A 16,716-nucleotide genomic window follows, 5' to 3' on the forward strand; every position below is an offset into this window, starting at 1 on the left:
AGTACAATGTGTATTTGAATATAACCTGGATCATGATATCTTTGGTGTAGACACAACCTCCATCGTTATTCGATGCCACAAGGGGCACCTACAGTGTCCCGGTGCTTTGCCAGGCATGAGCAGTGCTGGCGTGTGGAGGGTAGAGAGAGTACAGGGAGGACAGAGGCATGCCAGGTCCAGCTGCTCCTGGGGTGCTCATGGTCTAAGGGGATAGAGAGATGTGTACACTGGAAAAGCAGCAGTCACACTGTTCACCAACATCCAGTCCCTCTTTTTTTTCTGGGCACAAGGGAGGATAATGCATTCCACACTTTCGATGTTAGTTGTAGTCAAGTGCCTTGTCTTAGTCAATGAAATATGAACAGAAGTGGTGTGTGTCATTTCTAGAAGAAACATACAAAAACTAACACACGATTCTTTAGCTCCTCTTTTCCTCTGCTGCAGTGACTGGCAATGGCCTGGATGGAGGGGCCAGCTTGGGTATTTAGGTGCCCATAACAGCCCAGGGTCCTCCACACACCCACGGTGGACCTGGGAACTAGATGGGAAAGAAGTCCTGCAGCTTCGGGTTCTTTATTACTACAGCAGAGCATAACTCATCCTCACTAGGAAGCAATGCCAGGCAGTCTCCATTGTGTTTTAGGCCACTGTGTAGAAAGGAAATGCTCCTTCATTAATTAATTCATTCCACAAACATTTGGGTCTGTGCTCTAAGCGCTGTGTGAAACCAGCCTGGTTCTAAGACTTTTGGAGGAATGAGCAATAACTAGGAGTTGGAGTGGTCAAGGGAGGCATTTTATTACTTTTTCAAAAAGAATGTACATGGTGCAGGTGTATATACATATTACATATTTTTCCATTATGTAAGCCATATAACCGTGTATTTCCTTATCATTTGGAAAGTACAGAAATGAAAAAGAAAAACCCATAATCCTACTACTGAAGATAGACACTATAGGAATTTTGATGAATATTTTTCTAGTGTTATTACCGTATATTTTTTACATAACGTTGATAGAATTTTACCTTACACATAACACATCTTAAAGTTTATTCAGAAGCATTTTCAGTTTTCAAGTCATCTTTTTAATTGCTATAAAATAACATCAAATTTCTTTCTAAATTTTTACTATTAACATTTAAAATGACCATTTTATATGTTTTTTCCCAAGTTTTGCTGATTTCCATAGAATGATTTCTAGAAGTATAAGTAAACAAGAAAATGGCCTCCAAAGATTTATTCAAATTAACACTCTCACTAATTGTGTAAACAGTGTTATTTACACTAATATTTGGTATTACTCTAACTTAAAAAATCATTTTAATAGGTGAAAAATCATAGCTAATAGGTTTGTATTTCTTTCATAACTGGAGAGGTTGAAAGCCATCCTATGTATTTGTTTACTAGTTATTTTTAGTTTTTGGAATTATGTATTCATATCATATGTCTATTTATGGGGTATTCATATTTTTCTTATCAGTATGTCTGATCTCATTACATATTTGAAGTTTTCTCTCCCATTCTTCCCTTCAGTAATTTTGTAAAATATGTAAAATATTTTCATGCAGTTCAATGTGTTGATCATTTACATATTGATTTATTTCTTAATGTATAATTCTAGAGCCTTCTAGAGGTTCTGTGGATTGATTTTTAAGTTCTTTGACCTGTCTCAAATTTACTTCAGTTCATAGTGCAAGGAGAAACTCTAACACAATTTTCCCTTCAATTTACTAACTTGCTATCCCAGGACAGCTTCATGGAACAATCTTTCCTTTATCCGTTGATTTGTCCTGCCAGTAAAAGCTTATTTGATCCAGTTACCAGTGTGGAAGATGACAGGAATGAGATAAAGCTAGCCAGTGGGAATTCAGCCAGACATTTGATCTGACCATCTGGGCAAACTTCAGAGATTCCATCTTAGCAGACCAGGCCTGGGTATGTCTCAGGTTTTGCAGAGATGTGGCCAGCTTAGGGATGTTCTGCACTAAGGATTTAGCCAAGTGAGGATTAGCCCAGAGTGGCACACTGGGCTGCCAGCCGCCTTGTGAGCACTAGATCTAGGCAGTCCCTGAGCAGCACTGGTTGGGAGAGGAAATAGATGGCTCTTCCCTAGGGCCTCGTCTGTGTTTCTCTCAATGAGTTGAGGCCTGAAAGGGGCCACATTGGGACTCCCACTTGTGGCCCAGGCTAGGGAAGGCCTGGTCTGGAGAGAAGTCACAATTTTGAGTGTCATATATAGTTTCTTCTGCAAAATGAGAGCTTATGAAAGGTTTATTCACAAATAGTGTATGGAATAGAACTACCCTGCACGATCCTGTTACTGAGCATCTGCCCAAAGGAAAAGAAATCCATATATTAGTATCAAAGAGATACTTGCATTTATATTTTTATTACAGTATTATTGACAATAGCAAAGATATGGAATCAATCTAAGTGTCCATCAATGGATGAATGGATAAAGAAAATGTATATATATGCAATGGAATACTATTCAGTCACAAAAAATAATGAAATCCTGTCTTTTGCAGCAACATGGTAGTATAACCAGAGGTCTTCATCTTAAGTGAAATAAGCCCTGACTTGATCACAAATTTTGTAAAGAAATTTATTATTTTTTGTTTTTTAGAGAGGCAAGGTCTCTCTCTGCCATCCAGGCTGGAGTGCAGTAGCATGATCATACCTCACTGCAGCCTCGAACTCCTGGGCTCAAGCAATCCTCCTGCCTCAGCCTCCTGAGAAGCTGGGACTACAGGCACACACCACCATGCCAGCTAATTTTTTTTTTTTTTTTTATGTGGAGACGGGATCTCATCATCTTGTCCAGGCTAGTCTTGAACTCCTGGACTCAAGTGATCCTCCCACCTCAACCTCCGAAAGTGCTGGGTTACAGGCATGAGTCACTGCACCTGGCTGGAAGTTTGTTAATAGCCTATGTTGAAGGGGTAGCTGAAGTCACCTCACCATCCTCTGGGTTTCCAGATCACCTCCATTCTTATAGCCCATGTGAGTTGTATGGTGGGGCATGGTTCTATGTCCTTTCTCTCCCTCTGCCTGGGACTGCTGAAAGAGCAGGTCTCATGTCACTTATTTGTAGAGTCTCAGGGCCTATTGCAGGATCTGACAGAGTCAATGACTGCTACCTTTGCGGAATGAATGAATAAAATCATCAGTGGCTGAATGTGGCTGGCTTTTCCACGTCTTCCCACAGCTGGGGTACTTAATATTGGTTGAGGCAACTCCTTTTAAACTCTTGGTATTTCTCTTTAATAAAATCTCGGGAAAACTTTGACTTTCATGTCATTTTACTTGGGGACTTTTTCCAAAATCCAGGCTTTATTTTTCATCAAACACATGTCATGATCATTCTCTTAAGGGGTGTTTACAAACCATCATCATGCTCGTGAGGGAGTCTTTTGAAAACCTTACTTTAGATCAGAGTTAGAGAAGAAATTCACATTCTAATAGATTTGCAGGGTAATTGACGTTCTCACCATCTCTGTTCATATTTGAAATATTTCAGTACTCGATGTGGGGGCAAAAACATTGAGTTTACACCTTCTAATAACTTTCCAAAAACCTGTTATAAAGTAAAACTGTTGATTCAGAGGTTTGGGGATCTCTGGGAATACAGCTCAGCCTTGGGGCCCAGGGCCTACCATAGCTGGGCTACACCTTCCTCTCCAGCTTCTTGTCCAGCTACTTCTCCCTTTTGTCTTAGACTCTAGCAACATCCCAGGATTGTTATGGTCCTGTTGATGCAGTGCTGCTTCTTGCCATCTTGCTGTTGTGACTGCTGCTTTCTCTGCTCAATCATCTGGCAAACTACCATTCATTCTTCCTGACCCTGCTGAGGCATCCCCTTCTCTGTGAAGAGTTCCATCTCTCCTTCTCCAATGTATCAGTAAGCTACTGCTGTGTAATAAACCACCCCCAAGGCAGTGGCTTGAAACAACTGTGTGTTATTGTTCTGTGGGTCAACCAGCTGGTTCTGCTGATCTGGACAGGCTTGGCTAATCTCAACTCTGTTTTGTGTCTATCAGCAGGACAACTGGAGGCTGGCTGGTCTAGGATGGCCTCATTTATGTGTTTGGCATTGGCTAGCTCTCAATTCAGTGGATGAGGGTGACTGGACCATGTGTCTCTCATCACCCAGTAGACTAGCCAGGGTTTGTTCTCAAGGTGACTGATGCTGTTCTGTGAGAGAGAAGGAAAGCATGCATGGCCTCTGGAGGCCTAGATCTCAAAACCCAATGGCACACCAGCACTTCTGCTGCTTTCTTTTGGCTGAAGCCAGGTCAGTTCATGTTCAAGGGGAGGAGATTTAGATTCTACCTTTTAATGGGAGAAGCTCCATAGTTACATTGCAAAAGACAAGGATCTGAGGGGAGGAGAGAAGGATGAGTGGAATGGTTGACTGATTTTTGTGATCAATCCACCACACCCACCTTTGATAGAGGTACTTACTCTGTAGTACAATTGGCCTTCCATACTGTGGGTTCCATACCTATAGATTCAACCAATTGCAAACTGAAAATATTTGAAAAATGTTTGCATCTGCACTGAACATGTACAGACTATTTTTCTTGCCCTTACAGGATAATAATACAGGATAACAACTACTGACAAAGCATTTACATTGTATTAGATATTATAAGTAATCTAGAGATGATTTAAAGTATACAGGAGGATGTATGTAGGTTATATGCAAATACTACACTCTTATATTAGGGACTTGAGCATCTGGAGAGTGTAGTATCTGAGGGAGTTCCTGGAACTAATCTGCAGATGCCAAGGGACAACTGTAGTATTGTACTTGGAAGTACTCATGGGGTCATATTGCATTGTTTCTTTGAGTCCTAATTCTGCCAACATGGCCTGGTGCTTGCATTAATCAGCCTTCTAACCTCTGAGTAACAAGGCGCAGTCACAAGGCACAGGGCTGGCACCTGAGAGTGGAGGTACCCAGGAGGCAGACACCCTAAGGTCGGAAAGGGACATATGTACAGAATCATGGCTGCATGTCCTGAAGGCTGGCTTAAGCCATCAATGGCTGCCGAGCAGGGGCCAAAGCCCTGTTATCCCTTTCACCCTTCCCGATGGCTCTGCCTCTGCCTTCAGCTGGGCGTGGGCAGGCCCCACCCACCGAGGCTCCAGCCCTTACCCACAGTGTCAGCAATGCAGCCTCCAGAGGATGTGCTCAGGCCCTGCCCACACACCCGGATGTTGACAGGGGCATGGCTCCAGCGCCAGCTCTAATGGATGGTCTCATCGCTTTTAAAATAATGACCATGGGGCGTGGGCTGGCGAGAGCAGTGACATCACTTTCCTGCAATTCTGGGTCAGTTCCTGCTGCTTTTCTCTGTATGTTTGAATGACTGAAATAAATCTATTGGTTGGGTATATTTCCTGGAAGACTTCTGACATGTTCACATGCCTATCTTGGAATGTGGTCAGGAGAGCAATGGCTTTGGACTTAGGGGTCCTGGGTTCAAGATTCTGCTACTAGCTTGCTGTATGAACTTGGACTAGCAACTTAACTTCTCCAGGCCTGTGTTTTCTCATTTGTACAATGATGGGAGGAACACCCTTGGTTTTGTAAAGGAATGGTGAGGACGAACTGGGATCTTTTATCAGAACCACTGTCTTAGTCAGTTTGGGCTGCTATAACAAATTTCCACAGATTAGGTGGCTTGTTAACAGCAGAAATATATTTCTCACAGTTCTGGAGGCTGGAAGTCCAAGCTCAGGATGCCAGCATGGTTGGGCTCAGGAGGGCTCCTAAACACCATTATTCTTCATTCACGCTTCTCAGAGCCCTAAGGAAGAGAGTGATTCCTCAGCTCAATTGTGAACTGCTCTTGCCACTCTGTACTTCCTCGTGAAAAGAAACCAGACTTTACATCACGGGTGACCACCACCGCAGAGTTGTACAGAACCTCCCTTGGGGCCACAGGGTGGCTGGATTCTGTCCCCCCATATACAAGGAGGTTATTGGGACAGCGTTTCTCCCTAGAACAAGTGTGTATATTTCAGAAAGCTATGGATGACTTCCCATGGTCATCAGATCACTAGGCAGGAATGCTATTCTCCTGATAGATGTGTGGAAAGTACTCAATTCAAATTTGACCCAAAGTTCTAGGCATTGGATTAAGAAATGCCAAACCCAAAACGTTTAACTTTAGAATTAAAAAAAATGAAAAAGAATCTTAGAAGCAGCAAAATATTATAACGGAAAGTTCCCTGGACGGGAAGACAAGGTGGTGAAGATGACAATAATGATGCTGATGGCCAGACACTGTGACGAGTATTTGCATTCATTATCTCCTTTAGACTTCCCAACAGCTCCATGCAGTTGGTTCTAGAATATCCAGATTATCTAGCTGAGAAAAAAAAGGGTCTGAGAGAGGTTAAGCAACTGTTCCACAGACACACAGCTAATCTGTGGTGTGGAAAAGATCTGCTGTCTGAGCTCAAGTCTGTCTTGGGCTCCAGACCCACAGGTCTCTGCTTTGCCTCTGACTCATTTTCTGTTGTGGGTAAATGGCTGTCTTTGGACTGCAATGATCCCATCTGGAATATAAATCAGATGGACCCTGTATTATTCTGTTCTCATGCTGCTAATAAAGACAAACCCGAGACTGGATAATTTCTAAAGAAAAGAGATTTAATGGACTCACAGTTCCATGGCTGGGGAGGCCTCACAATGATGGTGAAAGGCAAAGGAGAAGCAAAGGCACATCTTGCATGCCAGCAGGCAAGAGAGCTTGTGCAGGGGAACTCCCCTTTATAAAACCATCAGATCTTGCGATACTTATTCACTATCAAGAGAACAGTATCGGAAATACCTGCCCCCATGATTCAATTACCTCCCACCAGGTCCCTTTCACAATGCATGGGAATTATGAGAGCTACAATTGAAGATGAGATTTGGGTGGGGACACAGGCAAACCATATCAGACCCCAAGATCTCTTTTCAACTCTATATGCTGATCCCTGTGACTTGCATCTCGCAGAAGAAAACAATGGCTTTTCTGTGCCTTTTTTGTAAATAATATGGCTGCATAGTCAGAGAATATGGGAGACAGTGTCTCCTTTATTTTGAAGACATAATTGTGGTTTGGTGGAAAGAGCTCTGGACTAAGAGACAGAAGGCCTAGGTTTTACTTTTAGCTTCAATACCATGTGGCCATGTGACTGGCGGAAGGTTGACTTTTCCGAACTTCAGTTTCTCTACCTGAGAAACAAGAAGCTTGGACTGGACTGGCTCTAGGCTCCTGTCAGCTCTGACATCTGGGCAAGGATGCCAGGCGCCTCACCTACTGCTCCAGATGTCCCAGGAGAGGTTTCCATGCGGGATTTCAACTTGCTGAAAGCACGTGTCTTTCCTAATGAATGACTGGGATTCCTTCACAGGTGAAAATCTCAAAACCTCTGGGAAAGTCTCTAATGTCAGAGCAAACTCATCTTCTTTGTATGATAAAACCAAGGTCTTTCCTCTGGTTGATAATAAGTAGAGACAGAGTTCTTGTCATAGTACTTGAACTAAGGGACAAGCAAAAGGGTCACATAGGAAAGGCTTTTGGTTGTTGCTTAATAAAAGCAACAATAAGGTTTTGGAAAGGCTTTAATTCATCGCTCATGTAGGAGGTAGCCAGGCCTGAATTTCTAGAAGATCCAAAGCCGGGAGCAAGTCACATGGCTGCACGGAGAACTACCATGGCCACCCTGGAACTGCACGTTTTCCCCTTTGTGCATTTAGCTAGCATGAGAGAGCCCCAATTCCTGTATCAACACCTATCCACCCACCAGGTCTCACAACCACATGAAAGCAGGAGAGGCGGATTTATGCCTTAACAGCCCCCAAAACAAGCTTTGTGCACTGATAAAATCAGTGGCTGGCTTAGAGATCACATCAGCCCTGGAGAAACTGCTTCATGATTTGACACGGCTGCTAAAGGCTGTTTGGATTCTGTGAGTCAGGTCCGAAGCAAAAGGAATACACAGAAGAAGATGATTATGGGTGTTTTGAAAACCTGCCCCTTCCTGCCCGCCTGGGACAATATTTACAAAGCAGACATGCAAACAAGCAGACCTTCTTTTCAGGTTTAAATTGCCTACCAAGCCAGGCGGTTCCCGTGCTGGGGTGCTTGCCCAGCACTAAGTTAGGTGTTTAAAAAATGCATTTGCCAGCCAGCTGCCTGCCTTCCCTTTGGTGGTTACCGTGTGGTTAGGAAGCTCAGGAGTAGTGTTGTTCTTACCTGAGTAAGATACAGACTCTTTGTAAGGGAAAACATTCCCAAGGATGTCCACTGTTGACTTAAATTACCTTTATTATTATGTTATTTAAATATATACAAACATAAAACGAGGTATAAATTCCTCAGCTTATAGTTCTTACACATCTGTAAATCTAAAACAAATTTACAAATGATATGCAAACAAAACTCTAATATGAATCAAATTTAAATTGTTAACATAAACTTGATATGCCAAATCTACCAATGTTGGGCTTTATAGGAAAAAGTTGTATCTCTCCATTTTGCATTTCACTTGTTTTGATCTCAGCTTATTTCATTTTGTGTATAAAGGACCATTGTTTGAGTCATCTTGTGTCACTTTTTCCCACTTTTTAACACTGAACTCATATTGGGCCACTAATTTATTATTTTATTAAGCTGGTTGCTATAAAAGGAAATCTCCCAATACCTAACACTAAAAGAAATTTCAAATGCTGGTTAATGGAATATTCTACACTGTGTATAGTGTACTGGTGAGGGCAAAGACAAGGTATGTAAAATGCGTTTGTGAGCAACCAGAATATCTTATAACACATTTTATTGGGGAGGCTGGCATGCCCATACCAACGTATGTCATGTGATGACTCAGTTCTTCTACTACTTAATTCTAATTACTGTGAAAACTTTTGAGGTGCCTAGGTATTGTTTGACCTTGACTTGGTCCAAGGTATTCACTAATGCAGATGGCGTTGAAATTGTGTGCAGCACTTCATTACAAGGGCTTATCCAGTTGATCTAGAAGAAAGGCTTGTATGACAGAGCCCTTGAGACTATGTCCATAGGAGTCTTTGGACCCCAATTCTGAAAAATATTCTGGAGAGAAGCTCATGGTGAGCACTATAGAAGAAAAAGGTCTCCTGCAATGTGGGATGACCCAAGAGAATAATTTTCTTCCAGGAACCAGGAAAGAGGAAATGGGGATGAATTTGTCCATTTGATCATTTATCCACTAAATATGCATGAAATCCCACCTTTTTTACATACCTAGCAGAGGGGATGGGGAAAGGGTCATGGTAAAATTAAGTATAATTGCCCCCCTGGACAGCTGTTTGGGAGAATTTGAAAAGCTCTTTGCAATTGCTTTCTGAACTAGATTATAAGCTCCAGAAGAAAATTGATCTCTAACCTTTGGAGTTATACCACACTTTATGCATAGTGTTATACTGTTTGATCATCTGCTCACTTTCCAATTTTCTTTTCAAGTGACATCCATCTATTTCTGGGAATTAAATCCTAAGACGGATAAAAATTTGCCACTTTTAAGAATAGTCTTGAGGATGTGCTGAAGCCTTTAAGGTCCCTAGTTCCTCCAGAGGGTGTGTTAGATGAGATAATCATCTGCATGTCTAAGGTCTGCTGTGTTTAAGATAGAAGAGCCTCAGCTCACAACACAAAACAACACCAGAAATAGTGCGTGGAAGTCAATTGGTGATCAATGTCAAATCCGTGTCAGAAACAAAAAGTATTATGAGTTTGAGTGAGAGACTAAAATTGTGGGCTGGGCTTTCTTAAAGCAGGTTTAAAGAAAAGGTGGGACTAGACATAGGATAGGTGAGAAATAAATCATAGAGAGTAGGGAAAGGGGCATATGAGGTTAAAGAAGAGTAGAGACAAATTATCTAGAGAGGTTTTTTTTTTCTTTTTCTTTTCTTTTCTTTTTTTTTTTTTTTTTTGAGACAGGGTCTTGCTCTGTCACCCAGGCGAGAGTGCAGTGGCACAATCATAGCTCACTGCAGCCTCAAACTCCTGGGCTCAAGTGATCCTCCTACTTCAGCCACCTGAGTAGCTGGGACTACAGCTGCATGCCACTACACCCTGCTAATTAATTTGTATAGAAACAGGGCTTCATTATGTTGCCCAGGCTGGTCTCAAACCACTGGCCTCAAATGATCCTCCTGCCTTGGCCTCCCAAAGTGTTGGGATTACAGACACGAGCCACCACACCTGGCCTGAGGAGAGGATATTTGTAAGAATTAGAGGGAGGATAAGTCTGGAAAGAGAGATTGGATCCAAATTTTGGAGGCCTTGGAGGCCAGAACAAGAGTGTGCATTGTACTGTAGTCAGTGGGAGCCACTGGATCAGCTGTTGAAGGACAGCAAGACGTCATAGCTAAAGGCTGTCTTAAAAACATTGAGTCATCAAAAGGTTATCAGCCAGCTCAGTGGCCTTCATTTAAAATATTTTCTTTCCATTTCAATATTTCTGTCAGTGCTCTGCCATTGCATTGACATTTATGAAGATCTGTTTGTAGTAGGGATAGTTTATAGGTTGCTGAGATTGTGTCCTGGTGTTTGTAGGCACCTGTCTGCTCTGGAGAGAGCATGTGTCCGGAAACACTTGTCCGCAGGCTCCTGCTGGCAGCATCCACTTGATCTTCCCTCTCTCTGTCTCCTCTCTCTACCCATTGCAGCACCTTGCCAAGCTTCATTCTAAATATAATACTTAACCCAGGATTTGTGGGCAGTTTATAAAACTCTTTAACACTTGTGTCACTCTTAGTAACCCTTTGAAGTCAGGAGACAAGGCTAGGTATTTATTCTCTTTATAGATGAAGCTAAGGCTCAAAAGGGAGAACTAAGTCATCCAAGATCACCATGGCCTGTTCAGTATCCAGCATATTAGGAAAGATGAGTGGTGCATAGATGGACTGACAAGGAGGCCGACCTGATGCTGGGGATGGCCCACCTGCAGCCTTCCACTGCTGAGACCCTCACAGCAGTAAATGGAAGGTATTACATACAGCGCTGCTGCCTCCCATTGCCCCCACTTAGGCAGCTGCATCCTTGAGCTGGGAATGTAAACTGGCATCAACCAGCCTCCATCCTAACTTCAGGTCGGCAGGCAGGGTTCTAGCAGCACCCATAGAGCTGACCCATGAGATTCAGAGCATCTACCTGTAACACACCTGTGAAAAATAACAAGCCAGGATACAGTGGTATCATCACAGATGAATAAATTATATAAAAAACAAAAAACAAAACTTAGGCCCATGAAAATGTTATGGAACAGAAAAGAAGGAAATGACCATAGCATGGAAAGGTAGAGAAAAAAACAATACAAAAAATTGCTATAGGAAATAGAAATAGTTTGGGTAGCATCTGTTTTGAACTCTCTGCAATAAAAAAAAATCAATTCTATGAAATAAGAGATAACAGGTTCAAGTGAAATAACATATGGGGAAGCTAAAAAAAAAAAAATACCTGTAAAGGAGCCAACAATGGGCTAGGATGGTTTAAAGCAGAAACAGAAAAAATTAAAAAGTAGAACTGACTTTGCTAAAAATTGTCAGTGATTTAATTGATCAACACCATATGCTTTCCCAGAATTGCAGAGAAATAGAAAGAAATGCCAGTGATTGGGGACAAGATGATAAATATGAATGCTCGAGGATGAAGAAACAAGAGTGAGTTATTGATTTTTCTTACATTACCTACTTGTGGTCAGATGTGGGGATTTACATAGTTTCATATAATGTCCGTGAAAATATCAATTGTATTGAAAGATTTTAAAATGGGTACTATATTAAACCCAGCGATTTCACTTCTGACACCTGATGTTAAAGACTTTATCAGGGAAGAGCACAGGAATGCCTCTACAATAATTTTTATTATACTGATGTTTATAATAGTGAATAATTGGAAACCTCCCAAATGCCCAGCTGTAGGGGAAAAGTTGAGTCAATTATTGTGTCTCCATATAATGTAATCATATGTAGCTATTTAAAATCTTGCAAAGGAATGTTTATTTATATGGGAAAGTGTTCATATTGTGAAGTCAGCATTTGAATCTATGTGAGACAGAGTGCTGCTATTAAATATTTCTTCAATCAACTAGAAGAAAATATAACAATTCAGTTTCTATAAAGTGTGAATCTCCTTTTATGGAACTGTTCTGGATGAAACTGATAGGTTAATTTCATGGTACTACATAACAAATTGCCATACATTTAGCAACTTAAAACAACACCAAGTTGTTAGTTCACAGTCCTGTGGATAGGAAGCATGGTGCAGAGTGACAGGGTTCTCTACCCATGGTGTCACCAGGCTGAAATCAAGGTTTTGGCCAGGCTCAGTTCTTGTCTAGAGGCTATGGGGGAAAATCCACTTCTGGGCCCTTTCTTGTGATTTGCTGAATTCATTTCCTTAAGCTGGTAGGACTGAAGTCCATTTCCATGTTTGTTGTTAGCTGGGGGCTGCTGTAAGCACACAGAGGCCACCTGTACTTCTTGCCATGTGTTCCCCTCTGTCTTCAAGCCAACAATTGTGCAGCCAATGTTGTTTGTGCTTTGAGTATCTAGGTTCTCTTTCTGCAACCAGCCAGAGAATACTTTCTTCTTTTAAAGGGCCCATGTGATTAAGTCAGACTCACCTGAATAATATCCATATCTTAAAGTCAACTGATTTGGGACTTTAATTACATCTTCAAAATCTCTGTACTGCAGTACCTACATTAGTGTTTGATTGGGTAAGTGTGAGCAAGTTATGTGTGTATACCAGGTTCTGGGAATCTTGGTGGGGGGATCTTAAAATTCTGCCTGCCACACAATTGATAAATTGATTTTTTTCTTAACTAATAATATGGATGTGCAATATTGTGAAATTATTGAGACCAGGCTTCATAAGATTTCATAAAGTCTTATGAAGCAGAAAAAGTCTTGTAAATATAGCCTACAACTATGTTTCCCTTTTGATATGAGTAAGATTTGATTGAGTAAGATTTGGACTCTCCTGAAGGACAACTTTCCATTTTCTTTTTTGAGTCACCCGTGTTTTTTTGTTTGTTTGTTTGTTTTTGAGACAGAGTCTCACTCTGTCACCCAGGCTGGAGTGCAGTGGCGCGATCTCGGCTCACTGCAAGCTCCGCCTTCCGGGTTCATGCCATTCTCTTGCCTCAGCCTCCCGAGTAGCTGGGACTACAGGCACCCTCCACCGCGGCCAGCTAATTTTTTGTATTTTTAGTAGAGACAGGGTTTCACCATGGTCTCGATCTCCTGACCTCGTGATCCACCCGCCTCGGCCTCCCAAAGTGCTGGGATTACAGGCATGAGCCACCACGCCCGGCCCACCTGTGTTCTTTAAACTTGTACTTAAAATGGCTCACTGACTTGGCTCCTTGAGAACTTGTCTGCTCCTTGTCTATTCATCTATCCACCCACTAGTCTCTCCATCTACCAAATCACCCACAGTATATCCATCCATGTTATCCATTCAACCATCCATCCATCCATCCATCCATCCATCCATCTATCCAGCCAGCCACTCTCACATTCAGCCATCCATGTACTCTTCCAACCATCTGGCTGTCCATCCAGCAATAAAATTACAATTTCCCCATCCATTTGCCTACTCAACCTTCTGTCCATTCATTTGCTTATCTATTTACCAACCTACCCATCACCCAGACATCATGCTTCTCATTGATTTAATAAACTACTTTGAACTCTAACTACATGCTGGGCCTTGTAGTAGACACCAGGATACTAGGATAAAGCCTCTTCCCCCAACCTACTTATAGTCTAGTGGAGAAATGAGACAAAAAACTAAATAGAATTCAACATGAAAATTCCTATAATAGAAGAATGTCAGGTGGTTTAGGAGCCCAAAGTGCGGTAGGAAGTTTCTCTGGAAATTGTGAAAAAAGGTATATAAACTGGCCCTTGGAGGATGACAGTTGTCCATTCCTGAATGAAATCCTGCAAGTTTTTACTGCATCCATCATGGAGCCTGGAGATTGCAAGTGTTCTCAATCTCTATGAAGGTGACATTTTCCAGTGTGACTGATGTACTGTAGAAATTACAGAGCACAGTCCTGGAGGGCTGGATCAATGGCATTGATTTTGCTCTCTTCTGGACATGGTCAAGTGATAATGACAGGGAAGATTGAGACATGCCAGAGGAAATCTTCCCAAACCGACAGTGATGAGTGTCTCATTTTAAATCACACTTCCTGTGAGCCTGATTTATTGTATTTATTTATTTTGAGAAAGAGTCTCACTCTCTTACCCAGGCTGGAGTGCAGTGGCATGATCTCAGCTCATTGCAACTTCTGCCTCCCGGAGTCAAACGATCCTCCTGTCTCAGCCTCCTGAGTAGCTGGGGCCACAGGTGCTTGCCACTATGCCCGCCTAATGTTTTCTATGTCTTTGTAGAGATGGGGTTTCACCATGTTGCCCAGGCTGGTCTTGAACTCCTGAGCTCAAGAAATCTGCCCACCTCAGCCTCCCAAACTGTTGGGATTACAGGCATGAGCCACCACACCCAGCCCATGAGCCTGATTTAAACCTAGTCCACAAACACCTGGCTTTCTCTGGCATAATTTGATAGTTGCTTTGAGTGCCAGAGAATTTATGTCATTGTGCCTGGGAGCTGACCCTCAGCGTGGTTTTTGCTTTGACTTCACGTCCCGGTTTGTTGTTGTTTTTAGGGTGGGGCTTTTTCTGTATGTTGCCCAGGCTGGCGTGCAGTGGCTATTCACAGGCACCAGCATCATAGCACACTACAGGGCTGAACTCCTGGGCTCAAGCAAACCTCCTGTCTCAGCCTCTCAAGTAGCTGGGATTATAGGCACATGACACCGGGCTAGCTTGATGTCCTGTTTTAACCCGAGTCGTTTGTAGCTAGCTTTGGCAAACCTCTCATAAGCATATTCTGCAATGTTATAATTACCTGGGTGGTGGCCTGCATCTGGGGATCACTTAAATGCTTTCATCTTCATGTCCATCTAAGGATAATTTCAATGAGAAGCTTCTAGGTCATTTCCATAGACTCCTCTTCCCCTCTTGTTTGTATTACAAACGTGTGTAAAAGAAGAGGATTTTGGAGAGAGAGACTTGGATTCAAATCCCAGCTCCGCCATTAGTCAATTGCAGGGCCTTGTATACCCTTGCTAAGCCTCAGATCTCTCACCTGTATAATGAGCCCAATAGTACCTGCTTGTGGGCCTCTTGTGAGGATTTTTGTAAAGCGTAGTAACACACTCAGGAAATGGGAGCTGCTTTTGTGGTTGCTGTCACTGCAGTGATTCCCAGGGACATTTGATATTTTAAATTACATTGGAAGAATTCTCATATTTTTTTCACAGGCAGAATTGGCTCATGGATCAGACTAACCAGATTTATGGTTAAACATGTTTATAAAAAACATGAAGTCATGTTTTTTTAAATGCAGCAGGAAAGCAAATCATTAGGTCTAATTTGTTAGGCTGAGAAAACACTGGAATGAAAGTGCTGTTAACAAACACTTAGCATAGGCTGGGCAATAATCACATGTGCTTTAGCTTGAAAGGTTTGTGTGCCTCGTTGGAAGGGGTTGGGTCAGAGGCTTATGACGGCTTCATTGAAAATGCAGAGTTGGACATAGCCATCCCTATACCAGCATCACACTGAAATTAAGGGCGATAGACTTCAAAAGAAATTTTGTGTTTTACATCACTGCCATGTTTTCCCTTTACAAGGCATGATTAATTTTAATTTTTCTAATGCATTTGTTTTTGTCAATAAAGGCAGAAGATGAGGAATGAAAATAAGAACTAATAGTAACTATCCCACTTGACCTTGAGCAAGATACCCAATGCTTCTGTGACCAGAAGCTGGTCACTTCTGGGTTGATAAAATGGGAGCAATAATAGCACCTCCTTCAAAAGGTTGTAGTGAGGGTTAAACGAGTTCATGCAGATGTGCTTAGAACAGTGGCTGGGACGTAGTCAGTGTTCAGCAAGTGTTAGCTGCCATCCTCCTCCTCCTCATCATTTGTAATAGGAGTAGCAGTACGGTTTTTTGTTTTTTTTTTTTTGACAGAGTCTCACTCTGTCACCCAGGCCGGAGTGCAGTGGCATGATCTCAGCTGACTGCAACCCCTGTCTCCTGGGTTCAAGTGATTCTCCTGCCTCAGCCTCCCAAGAAGCTGGGATTACAGGTGCGTGCCGCCACACCCAGCTGATTTTTGTATTTTTAGTAGAGACAAGGTTTCACTATGTTGGCCAGGCTGGTCTCTAACTCCTGACCTCAGGTGATCCACCCACGTTGGCCTCCCAAAATGCTGGGATTACAGGTGTGAGCCACCACACCCGGCCGGAGCAGCAGTACTGTCTTAAGAGTAGGACCCTGAAGCACTCTAAAGGTGAAATAATTTCCTCAAGGTCCAATGGCAAGTGGAACAGTCCAAATTTGAATTTGGGCAGATGATTTCAGAGCCAGCAGTCTAAATTATGCTTTTCAAAATGATTTTGATGTTGTACAAGTAAGACTTAAAATTTATATCAATTACCACTATCTTTCTAAAAGGCAAATTTGATCATTTTTCTCTCACTTAAAATCCACTAGCCCCTGGGCTTCTCAAGGGTGGAAGAGATGTTTCATTCTCTGAAGTATTTCTAATACCTGGCTCCACACCTGTAGCAGCAAAGGTTTGTTGATCAAA

At 42.2% G+C, this 16,716-nt stretch overlaps 1 protein-coding gene across 5 annotated transcripts in view; it reads left to right on the forward strand.

Annotated features, from left to right (window-relative positions):
- CEMIP (cell migration inducing hyaluronidase 1) overlaps positions 1-16,716 on the forward strand; it is a 172,287-nt gene that overhangs the window by 17,888 nt on the left and 137,683 nt on the right. For 2 of the 5 annotated variants that reach the window (XM_063716266.1, XM_054531720.2), the window contains one exon: positions 11,623-11,702. The exons of 2 other annotated variants lie outside the window; for them this stretch is intronic. In XM_063716266.1, coding sequence (XP_063572336.1) covers positions 11,623-11,702 — 80 coding nt within the window. Of the gene's footprint in view, positions 1-11,622; positions 11,703-12,744; positions 12,764-16,716 lie in introns of those variants that run through there. One more of the 5 variants, XM_063716269.1, reaches the window with a different exon arrangement.

Source organism: Pongo abelii, chromosome 16 (assembly GCF_028885655.2).
Source record: "Pongo abelii isolate AG06213 chromosome 16, NHGRI_mPonAbe1-v2.0_pri, whole genome shotgun sequence".
In the NCBI taxonomy this organism is placed as follows: domain Eukaryota; kingdom Metazoa; phylum Chordata; class Mammalia; order Primates; family Hominidae; genus Pongo; species Pongo abelii.